Genomic DNA, 17838 nt, shown 5'->3' on the forward strand with positions numbered 1-17838 from the left:
GAACGGAGTCAACGAACGCGTGTTCATCTTAACAGCGAGTTTGATCTCCGTTATACGTCGAATGCGCTTGCCAGCGGCCCGAATATCTATCATCTAGTGTTTGATTTTGTGACTGTGTTGTGAAGATAGCTATTTCGGAAGTTTATGAGTGAGTTAGACAAAAGCTATCGACTCATTCATTGTTATGATTGGACCCGCACATACTTACAATGCATTCTATGAAACGTCTGGACGACCGAAAGCTTCGTGAGTCCATGCAAGTGTCTGCCCTTTTAGCATGAGCTCTCGAGTACATTGAATCGTCAAAGAACAGAAACCAAACGCAGAACTGGCAGTCACCTGCGCGCTCTTGATAACTAAAGACAGTCGGCCGCGCGCACCTTAGCAAGTCTTGGCAGCGTGAAGGTCACCAGTGCGCATGCTCAGAAGGACATGCGATCACATGTGCCCATGTCGCCGATAGTTTGCATCTTGCACGCTCGCTTTTAACCAACAACGACTACCTTTATGTGTTGCGGCGTTATGCGCGACTTTACATCCCATCTTTGATTGTTACAAGTGTGATATTTAAAGGAAATTTTCGCGCTTACGTTAGTACAACACAGTACACACCTTTGAAGTATATTTCCTTCAAGGGACGACTCATTTTGTCAGTTGTGTGCTCCGAAAGTCCGGAAGAAGTGCTCATTTCAGGCGAAAGCCTTAGATGGCTCATGGGTCGAAAAATCCGGCGACCGTCCGGCGTTATGGCACCAAAATCCAAGCTCATGCGCCAGTAAGCCATCAATTTTTTTTTATCAATAAAAGAGCTCGATTACGTGTGTTCTCGTGGAACGGACACCCTTCTAAATAATCACTGTGGCCACAAAAGTGTCTGCGTGTGGTTTTCTCGGTTTTGTTCATATTTGCCGAGCAATGTACACGTGTCTTATGACGTTCGGAGGAGTATAACTACGCCTGCGAGAACTGGAAATAATTACGTTGAAAGTTAGCACTGTGTTTTTGTCTATTTGCCTTTCCTTGTCCCTCTCATTCTGCCTGCATTACTAGAAAGTAGAAGGCACCATATATACAAGTCCATGTAGCTACCCTCGTAGATCGAAGTTTTAAAATAAAGAAAATTCGTTCAGTGAACTTGCGTATGTGTCTTAATGGCCTTCATAGACTTACCACGACCGTTCTAACGTACCATTAACCACGCAGAACCACTGGCGTTGTCTAGGCGACCGAAAAAGAGAACAAGTAAAGAGAAAAAACAAGAGGTAGGAAGTAACAACGCACTCGAATGACAATGTCAAAGCAATTTAATGAATTTCTCGGGAGCGCCCAGCCTTTTGCATTCATCCTCATTAGCGTATGCTAAAGTGACTGTCAACTTTTTTATAGGTATTACCGCGCACCTTTTACAGACATGTTTAACTACTTAGGCACTGGCATTGTATGTGTTGTTTAGTCGTGTGACATTAATATTAAGACAAAACCATGATTCAGCATTAGTTTGAAAGAAAACTCCTTCAATATAGCTGCACTTACCAACTTTCGCATTTTCTTGAGCGATTTTTATGCTTCGGTAGAAAACTTATTTATTTGGTGAGATTTCCATACGGATTTTAGGCTACACAGAAGACAGTAGCATTGCCATTTGTTGGGCGTGTTGGTAAATTGAAAGCATATTTAGCGCCAGCAAACAAGGACGGAAGGGAGACGACAACACGATGCGCTAACTTCAACAACTTGATTTTTAGGAAGTACACCTATATAAACCATGCACAGTGGCGCCACCTCATCCAAATCTTATCCATCCAAAAAAGCCGTCTCCTTATCTAACAGGTCGATTGAAGGGGCAATAACACACGTGTCTCTATTCCGCCAGATAGCCTGCGCTTCAATGATCTCTCGCACGTCTTATCTTTGTGCTTTGCAAGAACCCGACAGGATTCATAGACCGGCGCACAGCCGCATTCTTGACAGTGGGTTGACAGATGACCGATTTGCTTATTTTTCACAGTTTGGCAATGTTCCCGTAATCGGTCATTAAGACATCTCCCTGTCTGTCCGATGTATTTCTTCCCACAGGACAGCGGAAGCTCATATACAACACTTTCTGCGCATCCCACTGGCGCTTTCCGATGATTCGTAGAGCACCCGGCAGCTGGCTTACGGTACGGGTCTGTCAATCGACATATTTTTGCCAGCTTTTCTGGTGCGGAAAAGACCACTTTTGTGTCCACCCGGCTAGCCATTTTCTTAAGTTTATGTGCCGTTCTATGCAGGTAGGGCACTACCGCTACCTTCCTTCTACGCTCCGTCCTTTGATTTGCCGTGTCCTGAATTGTGCTATCCGACCTGCACCTTTTTAGCAGCCCCTCGACGACCGAAACTTGCACTGATTCCGGAAACCCTGCTGCTGATAGCCTTCCCGATTGATCCATAAGGCTCGTATAGATCTTGTGGTGGCAAGACTTCTTTAGAGCATTTCCAAAGCATAAGTTGGCAATGCTCCTCTTGACGAGCTTCGAGTGGGCTGACCTATATGATAACAGGGGCTTATTAGCTCTAGGTTTATACTCCCAACACGTGTGCCGTTCCATGAACTCGAGCTGAATGTCTAGGAAGCGCAGCACGTTATTGGAGGGCTCTTCAATCGTGAGAGTAAGTGGGCTAAGGCCTGCAGAAAATACTTCGTAAAGCTTGCCTACCGTAAAACGTGCGTCAGGTTCAAAAAGAACGAGATAGTCGTCAACGTATCTGACAACTTTAACCACCCTGTGCTCCGACAAGGTACGGGACAGGATTCTGTTATGGTGAGCTAGAAAGATGTCACTTAGTATGGGCGCCAAACATGAACCGATGCAAACCCCTTGCTTTTGAATGAATATGTCGTCGTTCCATGCTGCATATGTAGAGTGAAGGTAGCAACTAAGCATGTCTAAAAAGTCTTGAACGGACAAACCGGCTGAATTTTGGAACGGTACCACGCCATACTCGTCTATGCACTCTTCTACACAAGTAATTAGTTTCTTTTGAGGCAAGGAGTAGTACAAGTCCTTTATGTCAAAGGAGCAAGCTGATAAGCTTTTGTCAGAATTTCTTTTCAGGAAATCTACGATTTCTGCAGAGCCCCTAACCAAAAATGGGTCGTCAATATTAAGAATTCGCAGCTTATCTTGCAAGAAAAGAGCGAACTTTTTCTGCCAAGAACCTGTTTCTGAAGCTATTACCCTTAATGGGTAATCGGGTTTGTGCGTCTTCGCACTAAACATAATTTGAAGGCAACCAGACTTTGCGTTGTCAATTTCACGAACCAAGTGACTAAGGTCTGCCTTCTTACAAAGACGCTTCGCTTCTAGCTTAATTTTTCGGAGAGACACATTACTACACTGGTCGAACACAGAGGCAATCGCAGAGCAGGCTTTCGTATTAAAATCACCTTCCTTGAGGACAACAAAGCCACCTTCCTTGTCCGCTGGCAAAACACACGTGTACCGGTTAAGCGCGCAACTTCGTTTTTGAGGCAAAATGGTCTGTGTGTTTTGCCAGCGGACAAGGAAGGTGGCTTTGTTGTCCTCAAGGAAGGTGATTTTAATACGAAAGCCTGCTCTGCGATTGCCTCTGTGTTCGACCAGTGTAGTAATGTGTCTCTCCGAAAAATTAAGCTAGAAGCGAAGCGTCTTTGTAAGAAGGCAGACCTTAGTCACTTGGTTCGTGAAATTGACAACGCAAAGTCTGGTTGCCTTCAAATTATGTTTAGTGCGAAGACGCACAAACCCGATTACCCATTAAGGGTAATAGCTTCAGAAACAGGTTCTTGGCAGAAAAAGTTCGCTCTTTTCTTGCAAGATAAGCTGCGAATTCTTAATATTGACGACCCATTTTTGGTTAGGGGCTCTGCAGAAATCGTAGATTTCCTGAAAAGAAATTCTGACAAAAGCTTATCAGCTTGCTCCTTTGACATAAAGGACTTGTACTACTCCTTGCCTCAAAAGAAACTAATTACTTGTGTAGAAGAGTGCATAGACGAGTATGGCGTGGTACCGTTCCAAAATTCAGCCGGTTTGTCCGTTCAAGACTTTTTAGACATGCTTAGTTGCTACCTTCACTCTACATATGCAGCATGGAACGACGACATATTCATTCAAAAGCAAGGGGTTTGCATCGGTTCATGTTTGGCGCCCATACTAAGTGACATCTTTCTAGCTCACCATAACAGAATCCTGTCCCGTACCTTGTCGGAGCACAGGGTGGTTAAAGTTGTCAGATACGTTGACGACTATCTCGTTCTTTTTGAACCTGACGCACGTTTTACGGTAGGCAAGCTTTACGAAGTATTTTCTGCAGGCCTTAGCCCACTTACTCTCACGATTGAAGAGCCCTCCAATAACGTGCTGCGCTTCCTAGACATTCAGCTCGAGTTCATGGAACGGCACACGTGTTGGGAGTATAAACCTAGAGCTAATAAGCCCCTGTTATCATATAGGTCAGCCCACTCGAAGCTCGTCAAGAGGAGCATTGCCAACTTATGCTTTGGAAATGCTCTAAAGAAGTCTTGCCACCACAAGATCTATACGAGCCTTATGGATCAATCGGGAAGGCTATCAGCAGCAGGGTTTCCGGAATCAGTGCAAGTTTTGGTCGTCGAGGGGCTGCTAAAAAGGTGCAGGTCGGATAGCACAATTCAGGACACGGCAAATCAAAGGACGGAGCGTAGAAGGAAGGTAGCGGTAGTGCCCTACCTGCATAGAACGGCACATAAACTTAAGAAAATGGCTAGCCGGGTGGACACAAAAGTGGTCTTTTCCGCACCAGAAAAGCTGGCAAAAATATGTCGATTGACAGACCCGTACCGTAAGCCAGCTGCCGGGTGCTCTACGAATCATCGGAAAGCGCCAGTGGGATGCGCAGAAAGTGTTGTATATGAGCTTCCGCTGTCCTGTGGGAAGAAATACATCGGACAGACAGGGAGATGTCTTAATGACCGATTACGGGAACATTGCCAAACTGTGAAAAATAAGCAAATCGGTCATCTGTCAACCCACTGTCAAGAATGCGGCTGTGCGCCGGTCTATGAATCCTGTCGGGTTCTTGCAAAGCACAAAGATAAAGACGTGCGAGAGATCATTGAAGCGCAGGCTATCTGGCGGAATAGAGACACGTGTGTTAGTGCCCCTTCAATCGACCTGTTAGATAAGGAGACGGCTTTTTTGGATGGATAAGATTTGGATGAGGTGGCGCCACTGTGCATGGTTTATATAGGTGTACTTCCTAAAAATCAAGTTGTTGAAGTTAGCGCATCGTGTTGTCGTCTCCCTTCCGTCCTTGTTTGCTGGCGCTAAATATGCTTACAGAAGACAGTGAGTGAAGAAAATTTTCAGATTTTATATGCACAAGTGTTATCAATACCTAAACGCAAAAAAGAAGTGATAAAGAGCAATTGAAATAAACTCTCGGTAGTGAACCACGCTTGATGCTTAGCAGTCCCGCAAATCTTCTCGTGGCGGTTATTGACGTTAATGCGCAGCCTCTAGATTTTCCTTCGCTAGATTTTCCTTTGCTAGTTAATGCGTCCTAAGCACAGAGCAGAATTACAAACGCTACTAATTATGTTTTTCAGCCGAGTATCTAAACCCCGCCGATGTGTAGCTGACACCGGGCTTCACTGCAGAGCAGCGTTGTCGCGCAGAGTAAACAGCACTTGCACACTGGATCTCGCGCCGGGGAAGCGGCGTTGGCGGCGCGCGCCGAGCGGCGGCGCTGAGCCCTCGGCGCCGTCGTCGCTGACCGCACGAGGGCGTGTTCCGAGAGAGGCGCTGGCGCCTCGCGCGGCGGAGCGGGGATCGGCGCGCGTCTCGCAGGGGGGGGCGGCCGCGAAGACTGCGAAGCCGCCCGATCTGTCCTTCGAACGACCCCGAACCAGTGGGAGCACGACCGGGGAGATGTCGCCGGTGGCGACGGCCGTGCCCTGCTAGAGGATGAGCGGCGGCCGCTTCGACTTCGACGATGGCGGCACCTACTGCGGCGGCTGGGAGGACGGCAAGGCGCACGGCCACGGCGTCTGCACGGGCCCCAAGGGCCAGGGCGAGTACTGTGGCTCGTGGCACTACGGCTTCGAGGTGTCTGGCGTCTACACGTGGCCCTCGGGCAGCGGCTACGAGGGTCAGTGGCAGAACGGGAAGCGGCACGGCTTGGGCGTCGAGACGCGCGGCCGCTGGCGCTACCGCGGCGAGTGGACGCAGGGCTTCAAGGGCCGCTACGGCGTGCGCCAGTCGCTCATCTCCGGCGCCAAGTACGAGGGCACCTGGGCCAACGGCCTCCAGGACGGCTACGGCTCCGAGACGTACGCCGACGGAGGTCAGTCCGCCCCGACCTTGGGCGCCGCCGCCAACTATTTTCGCGCTAACTCCGGTGACCGTACCTGGCGTCGCGGCCTGTAACCATGGTGACCGAGACGCCCTGCTGGCCACATCCCTGGCCTCTCGGTCTCCCTGGCTTTAGGGCCACCCAGCACACCGCGTGCGCTAAGGGCAGGGCCCGCAAGTCAGCGTCAGGCTATATATAATACACACACACGCGCACACCAAATAGCGGCCGTGCTCTTTGGCAATGTGTTCCTTCGGCCACTCCCCACGCCCCATCGAAGCGGGAATCTTTTCTGCCGTGATCACGAGCGAGGTGCACAATTTACGTCGGTGCTTGGCCGACGTTCCTCGAATGGCAGCGGTGCAGGATGCGAGCGGCCCATTTCAATGAACAGATACCACCAGAGACACATCAATGGCCATGACTAGTTTGTGTGCTTGGCTGTGCTTCCATGCATGGGTATGTCTCAGCATGATGAAGTAAACGGTCCGCCACATGTGTGAAAGTGCATAGCGAAGGAGAGACTTGAGTGCTCCGATCTCAAGTATCGAGGACGAAAACGCAACGTTCATCTGTTTTGAACCACATGCAATGTAAAGGTAACAACCTGTTTAGACGTGAACTCGGAAACACCTTGAAACAGACCAGCACGAGTGGAATTGTAAAACACTTCTTTAACACGATAACGGCGCGCACGCCTCTAGCTCGAAAAGTGAACGTGCAGTTTACAAACAGTAGAGCGTTATCGCTTTTTCTTTTTGTATGCGAATTGCGTATAAATGCATCACAGAGAGCGCCAATCTTGTTATACTTGCAAAGGGTCAAGTACGTGATTGCTACGAGACTTCTTTTATGCTCATTTTACTAAACGTGTTTTATGCTCACGAACATGTTTCTCCGACTCATGAACATATTCGCATCAGAGTGACTGCTATTCTACTGAACGAATTCCTTTCATTGCACCCTAGAAACATTTCTTTCCTTTTTCTTCAGAAGTGCGTCATCGTATATCAAAAGAAAAGTGACGTGTGTAGCGTGACATAACGAAATTACTGGCAGTACACGACAGAAAGGTATATTGCGCCATGTTGCGGCTGCCCTGTGGCCCTGTCAGCGGAAATTCGCTTGAGTCTCCTACTCGCTGCTTGCACGTTGCTGCTCGGAGAAGCAAAGATGAGACAATAAATATCACATTGCGCGCGCCGAAGTTAAATGCAGTGTAAGCGCACCGTTGCCATTCTAACATCGCGCCCCCGACGAGTGACACTTTTTGAATGCGCAGGCATTTCGACTGCATAGGTTTTATGGTAAGAAAAGGCAAGCGTACAAAACACGGACGTGAGAAGAACAAGGACTACGCAAACACAGTGCGTCGCGGGGTGAAAGCAACGGTCGCTTAACACACTTCCTTTATAACGGATATAACGTCGCACGAAACTGTAAGACCAGCGCTTCACGTCAGCTATCCCGAACAGGGCGAGCTTTTCTTTCTCGTCGCTAGTGTGCGGGCAAGACCGGTTAACCTGCACTTGGGAAAGTGAGCGTCGGGGACGAGTGTTGGCCCGAGAGAACGGGTCGAACCGCGCCCTCTGACACGAAGCGGCGCTCACCTGGCGCGCCCCGGGTCTGCTCGAACAATCAAGTAGAAAGCTTTGCTCCGCTTCCTTTGCCGTCGCGTGTATACCGAGCCGCGCTATTTACAGTGCCGCGCCGCCGGCACAAAGAAAGTCGGCGCGTTCGAAGCGAGGCAAGGAAACCTCGGCTTGCCCTGCAAGGCGCATGGCGCGTATACGACGTAGTGCTCGCATTATTTGGCGTTCACGTTACGTTTGTCGGGTACGCGTTCATATTGCCCGTACGGGATGTCGTGCTTCAAAACACAGGTTGCAGCTGCACTGTAGTGACGCTCCTGTAAGCTGGAGCTGCTCGGAGAACCTCCATAGAGTGCGCATGAGGGGTTTCTGTATCGCGGGAGACTGTTTCGGGCAGCGGCTGTGTTTATCTGAGTGACAGCTGCGCAGTTGGTTGTGACTTTATTAGCTTGGAAATAAGTAGTGTGGCATTTATCTTATTGGGAAGTTGGCGTGATCGCTGTAAAAGCGTATCATGAAACAGCGAATAATGAGCCACAAGGAAGGGGGAACCGGCTCTCGTCTTTTCGGCTTGTTGTTCACTGTTACTTTCTCAAGTACTTGGCGAAATTATAGTGCGCGCCATAATGCTTCCTGATGCTGCTATTTTTTTATTGATTATGGTTTCTGAAAGCTTTTCTTGCTCTGTAGAGGCTCCCCGGGTACGTGTGAGACTAATGTGAAACGACAACATTAAATCTTGAGTTATTCACTTTCCGAGTCGAGGTAAACACGTGGCGAAATTCATGTGCAGCGCTTGAATCTTGAGTGTATGAATATGAAGATTTTTTCTGTGGTATACTAAATTATGCATATTTCCTTAGACATGGACGACGTGTAAGGCGTGCATTTCGTGTCAGTATAATGTTATTGAACCCACTTACCTGGTTCGATTTCTTCCTTCTGGTTTGCAGCAGTAAGCGCAATAATTAAGCGTACCTTCAGCTATAACCCGCCGTGGTTGCTCAGTGGCTATGGTGTTGGGCTGCTGAGCACGAGGTCGCGGGATCGAATCCCGGCCACGGCGGCCGCATTCGATGGGGGCGAAATGCGAAAACACCCGTGTACTTAGATTTAGGTGCACGTTAAAGAACCCCAGGTGGTCGAAATTTCCGGAGCCCTCCACTACGGCGTGCCTCATAATCAGAAAGTCGTTTTGGCGCGTAAAACCCCATAATTTTTTTCACCTTCAGCTATAGTCAAATTTGTAGTATTGGGCACCAACGTGCTTCCGTTTGCGGTTCTAAGTTTTTTGCTTGCGGATAAAAAAAGGCAGTATCAATGACTCGCGTGCTTTGTATATGTTTTTTTTATCCCACTCCATTTCTTTCATCCCTGACCACCAACTGCAGTGGAATGCCAGACTAACCTCTCCACATACCATTAAGCTATCTCTCCTGAGATGTTATCTCCAGGTTGCTTTACTGTGCCGATAGTCATGAGTGATGGCTGCAGAAACCACCCTCGATTAAGGAACGAAGACAAACAAGGAATTCCCGCTTTTGACGGCACAAAACATGGCTTGTCACTGATGTCACCAGTGCGTAACCAGAGAAAGGCACATGCATATTTGATGACTGTAACGTGCTCGCAGCTTCTTTATGCCAACTGAGGCAACTGGCCCTCATAATGTATGCAGTTTATAATTTGAAGGCAGATATTTCCTATCAGATGCCTACAATAAGTAGCCAGACGGAAAGCAGCAGTACGTGTTATTTTAGGGCACTGATATACAAGAATAGCATCCTTCTCAAACCAACCTGCAGAACGAAACGGAAATAAAAGCTAGCACGCACGCGGTAGACGTACGGTGGTCCTGAAAGCCGAAAGACCCCGAGCAAGATAATTGGTAAGTGTAGAGCTGAAAACCAAAGCGATCAGCGTCCTATGGCTTTTTATTCGACGAACAAGCTGCCGCTGAACTTCGGCAGTTTAAAAGTTAAAAAAAAAAAAAAATAACACGACCCTTTCCACAATGCGCGTCGCGCCTTTCTAGAGGTCACAAAATTTCGTTCGTCCACTTAAGGCTGCTAGAAAGCTTTTTTTCGGGTCAAGGACGTTTGTAGATTACGTTTATCTTGCTACAGTTCTTTTACTCTAGTGATACGTTCTGGTAAACTAAAATTTAGCACGCACGTCAAACCACGTAGTTTTATGTGTCGCAGTTATTGTAAAATTGTTTGACATATCTGCATTTCAGAATATGAGTGCCAGCCTCCAAAAAATAAGTGCGGTCGTCCGAATCTGAAGCCGGTGAGACTATATTCTTCATATTTATTGTGAATTCAAGCTCGATATACCTGCCTATACACCATTCTGTTAGAATTTACATTGCTAAGTATTAAGTGAAAAATAGGATTGAGGTTGCTATGGAAGCAGTGTTAAAAACTGAACGGTTTTGATCTTTTAAATCAATGTTCGCTTCTTCTTGTGGCAAGTATATCCTGAAACTTAATCTCAGGCGCAGCACACCAGCTTTACAGTGCAGCGCTTTGTGATTTACCTACAGAGAGATATACGCTATCGGCACACAAGTGTGAGTATGTACTTTGCGGGCAGAAAAGACTTATCCGCGTCCGTGCTCTAATCTTAATTTAAAGAGCAACTCTATGAGCAGCCGCGTTTTGTCAAAGTGGCATAACATGAGCGAGGCTGGAAGAAGGCCTCCCTGCTCCACTGGATCGCAGGCCGTCAAAAGGACAGACAGCCGCATTCCACGTCACCTCTGCAGATCTCCGTAAATCAGAAAAAAAAAAAAAACTGCAGCAGACTTCCAGTTGGAATTTATATGCAGCGAAGGTTTGTGTGATGCATGAAGAGTCGAAACACGAGTGCACGCACGCACAAACACACACGAGTGCGGGCGCACACAAATTATACCGAACGTTTTCTTTTTTTTTTTAAAGAGGAGTTGCAGACTACTATCCAGTACCAGGGATGCCTTGAACGCACCACGGTTTCACAGGCAGCATGCGTGTACGTACAGTCAAAGCAAAAGTTTGCGGATGCGGTTTCCCCTTCAAATGTGAATTCCTGCACTGTTAAGGCATGACGCTTCGTATTTAATGAGTCACTGTGTAGGTGGCGAAGGCTACTACAGGCTGGAACATTTAATTCGAGGCTGTGTGACCATGCTTCGCGAGAATTCAGCTTCTTGGCATATCGTACGTCTCGTAAACTTTTGCGGTTGACTGTACGTAGCGCAATTCGAATCCACTGTATGCGCAAGAAGCGTTTACTTCCTTATTACCGTGCAGCCGCGGATGCGCGAAGGCGAGCTTTCTGGTTCTTTTTTTTCGTCCGGCACGGCCCGCATCGCCGCGGACGCGCGGAGGCAAGCACCATCTGGTGGTGCCGCTAGGAACCCAGTGGCGCGCGTGCTCTGCTGTGATTGGTTGGCCTATTCGGCATAGGAGAAGCCAGGCCGTAGGGCCCACGGTCTCCTTCGCATTGCTGATTTGCACTTTTTGCCGCAAAACTAATGCAGTGTTGTCCGGCTGGTGTTCGTGCTGCAACTAAGGTTGCATTTCAATTTAATTTGACTCGGGGCCCTTCAACTCAACCCGCCTGTGAAAGAGGCTTGTCAAAGTCGTGCTTGCAGTGTCGTCTTAGAGCGCAGCAATTCGTACACTGTCTGGCTGAATTCTGTCCTTTCCTCTCCCTTAGGCCTATTGATTATCGGCGTGAAAAGCGTGATATATATATATATATGTATATATATATATATATATATATATATATATATATATATATATATATATATTGCAGGGGCATGGTTCACTAGTCTTGACTACCACGCCAAAAAGGACGATCTCAATCAGCATAAGGTTTTGTTTTCGGTTTCGTTCAAGCTTTGCTCTAGGAGACTCCAGTGCATCCGCGCTTACTTATTGCACGTGGTATATAGATACACAATATATTCTACAAAATTGAGCGCCGATTAGCTAGCTTCATGTTTAGTACGTTATGAAGAAGTAAAGCAGCTTGCGTCGTTCTTCATTTAAACGCTAGAGATATATGTTCTCATACACAAAATTTCCAATAATTTCTGCCTACCGTTCAAATTGTGATGCAAGCAAACAGAAAGGCAAAAACAAATAAGAAAAAAAAGACAAGTGAGCATTGACAAAACACATCAAAAGTTTGAAACGTAGAGCACGACGATGTAAAAGATAAAATGTGACAAAGAATATCTGAGAGTGACAAGAGATGCAATAATACAAGCAAGAATGACAATAAGGAAACGTGGGAGAAACTTCCGAACAGACACAAAAAAAAGCTGAGTAGTAGGTTCCTGTTGTCGGATAGAGTAAAACGATGGGAGAAGAGGGCGCAGCAAGAGTAACGGGCAATCTTAGTCGGCACAGGGGATCAATATTTTTTTCTGTCTGGGGATGCGCATCCACTCGATACGGTCGCTAAGCTTTCCCCAAGACCTTCGCCCGGTTGTTTTCTTTTCCCTTTCTCTTGCTCGACCCGAGTCAAGAAATTGGGGCATTGACTGAAACAGGAAATCAGGGCCAGCGCGTCGATTCAGCGAGGCGGCCGTGAGAGCCCGCGCGGCGTCTTGGCATGCAGTCTCCGTGCGCTGCTGCCTCTGACAATGACAAACGAGCCAGAGCTCTCGCTGCCGCGTAACGAAAAAAATAAATGAGAAGTAGTTTGCCGCACGGTCCCGGAACGCGCCGTACGGCGCGGCACGTGAAGGAACGGCCCGATGATTGCGCGGGGCCGCGAGGACCTGTGTCTGCAGCCGACGGCCCTGTCGTCAGCCTTATTTAGGCGCGTCCCAGCAGCGAGGGGAAAGAGATTCCGGCTCGCAAGTAGAGCGCGAAAGCGCGAAAGATGGTTTTCGCGCAACGTCGCTCTCTCTTCGGCGCTAATGCGACACCATTGCTGTCGCTCCGAGGGAGCTGCCGGTGATTTGTCAACGTGCCGCCCTCGAGCACCGCGGTCAGAACACGTGTTCTTGACCTTGGCAAGCAAGGGGCCGCGCGAAAAGGGGAGGAAGCTAGGTGAGGTACGCGCCGGAGTGGGCACCGCAGGAGAGGAGCCGATCGGGCCGCGAGGCGGCTGGGATTGATGGCCGGGGTCTCGCCGCGCGCGCGCTTACGTGAGCGGAGCTTTTGTTGGCCGGAACGAACGGCGCCTGCCCGGCTGCGCCCCGGTTTTCACCTGATGCGGCGCAGTCTGGCATCCCTTTTGCATGTCGCGAAATTTAGGAGCATATAAATCGATGCCTGTACGCGTCAGCATTGAGTGAGTACGCATTCTTGCTCAATACATCAGGGAGGGGAATAGGGAGCCCCTTTCCTAGGTTAGACCTTGTCTGCATCGGAAGAGTTGATGACGCACCGAGCTGGTGGCGTCTTGAAACTCGACATCTAGATTCAACTAATGCCGCCTAAGACCTTCTAGATGTCGGCCAACGCAGAAGACGCTGTCACGGGGTGTAGTTTTTGCTACGTCTTCGGGCGGACGAACAAGGGTGTCGGGGACTGCCCGGTGGCTACGGGTTCCGCTGTAAATGAGGGCTATGAACTTCACTGTAAATCCGTATAACACCTTCGACATGCCTCAACTATACGTGTGTTGTGGAAGTTGCCATACGTGAATACTATATCGCTGAACGAGAGCACTGTCCTCAGGCTTGGCGCGTTGGGCTTCCTCTCTATCTTATGTTTGGTGCAGGAAAGCACGCTTCGGAGGGGCTTCGAGAGCGCCGAGTTCCCACGTCTGCAGAACCCTTCTCATTTTCTTATATTTAATTGTTAGAATTATTTTGTGCTCCCGGTGCCGTCCTCACCTATTTTTTGAGTTTGTGATTTTATGTCACTGTTTATTTATCCAAAGATTTATTCTCAATTTATCCAACTACGAAATGATACCATACTTATAGTCGCGAAGCATTTATTGCAGCGTCCTGAATCTTGGCGCTTTTATTCCTTCGGGTGAGCCTGCTTTCGGGTTTCACATTCTTTATCGAGAGCACAACTCATATCGCTGAATATTTTGATTTTAGATGTTGTTTTTATGCTTTGCCAGCTGATCAAACTGTCTGTGTCGGTAGGCTCCTAGAGCGCCAAACACCAGCAAACTGTTCATGTTGAGCCAGAGCAAACTAAAAATTGGCCACTCACATTATCTTATGCCAGTTCGCATACGTGCATTACTGTCAGTCAATAAGTATAAAATCTAGCGCAGTTAGCGAATTCATTTCATGGCTGTCTTTTTTCCCCATCCAGCTTTTTTTTTCTCTAGTCCCAACCACTTATGTGAAACTCCATGTATGTGGTAAATAAATGAACTTGAACTCGAATTGCTACAATGTAGAAGCCAATGGATGCCCGAAGAGATAAATGGGGGATACAATGGAACACAATTGTGAACACATTTTAAGAAAATAAAGCGGTAAAAAGGGTCAAATCGTGCCAATATATTGACATTATTTAATAACTGTAGGCAAACGGAAAGGTAGGCTACACAGCGACAGATGCTTTCCGTACATATTGCGCGCTCGCGGCCCTTGAAAGGACTCGGGGTTTGGTTTACCTTTCTTCGACTTTCTTCTCCGGCTGCACCGCTAAATTCATGTAAAGGGAGAGAAAAAAAAATCAACGAGCCTATTTTACCGTAGTGTGTTTCCTTGCTCCATGCATTGCGACTATGAGAGCGCGCCATGCATTTGAGGGTCGTATGCATTGTGCACTTGTGGCGGTAACCATGCAATGTTTACCTGCCACGAAAGTCTTTACATACATGCAAGCTTACAGCGTTGTGTGTGGTGCTCCGTAAGGCTCATAGGTACTGTTTAATTCCATGTCCCTGTCCTGTGTATGTTGTGGTTTCTTCTTGGTTACGCTTATCTGGTCACATATAGTCTATACGTTAGTCATTCACGTGAAGCTGGTAGCTGCACAAGCTTTAAGAAAAAAGGCATCGATGTGTCTCCTCAGTTTCTCCCCTCTGCTCCTCACTAGGGAGCCAAAGCTTGGATCCGGCGCAGGTCTCTGTTTCAAAAAATTGCCGGTAAGCGGCTTATAATCTGAATTGGCATTACTTGGTTGAGTGTTTAGTGGTGCACACTTCCGTCTTGCTTCTCGTTCGTAGATGATTGTTGAACATATCACAAGTGAAACGCAAAAAGATTTTCAGTGCTTTTTGACACTGGGGCTCTCGCTTTTCTTTGTCGCGTTCAAGGACTTCTAGCATAGCAGACAACTCATTATTAGAGAAGGCACCTATTAGTAAAGGCAACATAATGGGCGTCAGGGGAAGAAAAACGAAGTCGATGATGGCAGAGAATTGGATGGCGTGAGGAGATTAGAAAATTTAGAGTAGAATAGGTTGACTCAGGACGGAATTAAGTGCGGTCTGATTGGTGAGCGGCCTCCTTCTGAAGAATAACTCACTGCAGCCACAAAACACATGCTTATTTTTTAGGCTACTGGAACCAAAACAACGTGCGTATAGCTGAAGAAACATCTGCCTCGATAATCTAATTTTTTGTGTCCCTGTAAATTATAAGTGCTGCAATTGTTGAGAGGAAAATGAGCGCTGGAGAAAACAAGGGCAAGTAAAAAAGCAGGGAGGGTACTTGTCTTGCTCCTTGTTTTGCTTTTACTCTGTGCTCGCGTGCTTCCTCTTAATCAGCATGAAATTTACTGCTCTTCAGGTGCACTGTAATTGTCCTTGTTATGTTTAGCATATTCCAAGAAAATGGCGGTTTATTTTGCTACTCGGTGCTCCAGGAAACCAACCAATTTCTCTCTCATATCTCATGTGCGACGCCACATGAGAGACCCGAGCTGATCGGCGACAGCTGCGTATGTCATTGATCCTACTATGTTGTGCTTGGATGTGTATACAAGAAAGCCGCGAGATAATAAGGTGGTGTTGTGCTTTGAAGTTTATATAAGACGACGCGAGACGACGCGAGAACCAGGGGAACTTCTTCTGTCACCCGAGTTCGCGGCGTTTGGACTTCATCCTAGGAGCACGCCTGGCGTGTGCTACACGGCGGTCCATCACGACGCCATGCAGCTGAATTTGCGGTCTCCTTTGTTCCTTAAATGTTCAAGAGAGACACTCGAACTCATGAACATAAACACTCACAAACTGAGGCAAGGAAGGAAGCAATATGTTCTAATATGCAGGCTTATAAATATCAGAACCTAAGTGGTGGATTTTCGCTTCACTTCTGCTTTCCATTGTAAGCGCAAAACGTGACTTGCCATTAAGTTCGTTTAGACGTAATCCGCGTGCCTTCAGTGGCAACATAGCCGTCTTCAACAACAACGATGACAACAACAACATATATTTTTTGTACGTGAACTGCAGTAATTATGTTCCTGTGCTTTGTTTTTCTCTTTTCTTATCGTTTATTCTCCTTTGACTATCGTTTTGAGCGCAACTATGTCAGAGATGATGATGGCGGTGATGATGGTGGTGACGATGATTGTGGGTAAAAAAAAAATTAGATTATGGGGTTTCACGTGCCCAAACCACGATTTAATTATGAGGCACGCCGTAGTGGGGGACTCCGGAATAATTTTGATCACCAGGGGTTCTATAACATGCATCTAAATCTAAGCAAACGGGTGTTTTCGCATTTTGCCCCCATCGAAATGCGGCCTCCGTGGTCGGGATTCTATCCCGCGAACTCTTGCTTAGCAGCCCAACACCGCAGCCACTAAGCAACCACGGCGCCGATTATGAGTGAATTCTCATTTCTAGTGGTGTGGTGGTATGTGCCATCACATCACTACTTCCTCACCACTGCACCACTTCCTCGCTTTTTCCGTCTGCAGTTTTTTTTCCTGGGTTTGTCCTTTCATACGCGCAACTCTTCCTAACAAAAGTAAGCATTTTTCTGTTTTCGGTCCGATGCAACCGCTATTACAGATTAATAGTTATGATCAATTCTAATAACTGAAATTTATCGAACAGTAAAGAACTCAAACCTTCGTATATGTCTGAGTTTTGTAAATCTCAGATAACATTTATTTTCCTTTATAATTCATGCTGTTTCATTAAGGCGCGTCAGAATCTTCAATTCAAGTCTTCAACTTGGAGCTTTTCAGTTACTTTTCTTTCTACCTTTGGTGTCCATTGGATTCCCGAGTTTGATTTCTTTCGTTCGGAACATTTTCTATATTTTCCTGCGATCGTCATTATTTGCGATCGTTGACCTCGTTTGTAGAAAAAAGATATGTTGTAGAACAAATGAAAGATGTAAGCGAAAGTGCAATCTAAAAAGAACAGCCTTATTCTCGACTGACCCCGCTTGACCCGCCGTGCCAGCTCAATGGCCAACGTGCCAGAAGTCAGTTCAGATTCTTGGCGGACACGAATCCACATAATGATTGGTGTAAAAATACATATATACAGTAAGATATAGTGCAGTTTCATACAGATTTCTTTTTTTGGAAGCCTCACAACATTTATGTCCGTCTGTGATGGGAAAATTTCATGGTATTGCAGTTGGAAGCGGAGGAGAGCGTAAGATCGTGATGAACTCCGCGTTTGCTTTACTGACCACTAATAAGTGCCGTATTCTGAGTGTACGTTTGCGTCGATGAAGCTGCTATACAATATGCAGTCATTTTGCAGTAACTATGACTGCATTTCGGACGGAGAGCTGTAGAAGACAGGAAGCATCATTTCAAACATATTGAAAAAAACAAAAGAAAAACAAGGCGTTGGAGTGCGCAACAATAACCATATGTGAATGAAAAAAAAATTAGAAAGAAATGCGAGGCTCACTGTTGTCCCGATAAATTGCAGCTGACAGCGTCGGCTAAATGATTTCACTGCGTCCCTACTGCTCCGCATCTATTCCCCTGTTCCG

At 47.1% G+C, this 17838-nt stretch overlaps 1 protein-coding gene across 2 annotated transcripts in view; it reads left to right on the top strand.

Moving 5' to 3' along the window:
• Nucleotides 1-5708: 5708 nt before the first annotated feature.
• Nucleotides 5709-17838, top strand: part of jp (junctophilin) — a 109536-nt gene continuing 97406 nt past the window's right edge. Inside the window, exon 1 of one of the 2 annotated variants that reach the window (XM_055061605.2) lies at nt 5709-6348. In XM_055061605.2, the coding sequence (XP_054917580.1) occupies nt 5970-6348 (379 nt within the window). In that variant the 5' untranslated portion in view covers nt 5709-5969. The remainder of the gene's footprint in view (nt 6349-17838) is intronic. The other variant, XM_050193506.3, reaches the window with a different exon arrangement.

This window comes from Dermacentor andersoni, chromosome 1 (assembly GCF_023375885.2).
Source record: "Dermacentor andersoni chromosome 1, qqDerAnde1_hic_scaffold, whole genome shotgun sequence".
Lineage (NCBI taxonomy): Eukaryota > Metazoa > Arthropoda > Arachnida > Ixodida > Ixodidae > Dermacentor > Dermacentor andersoni.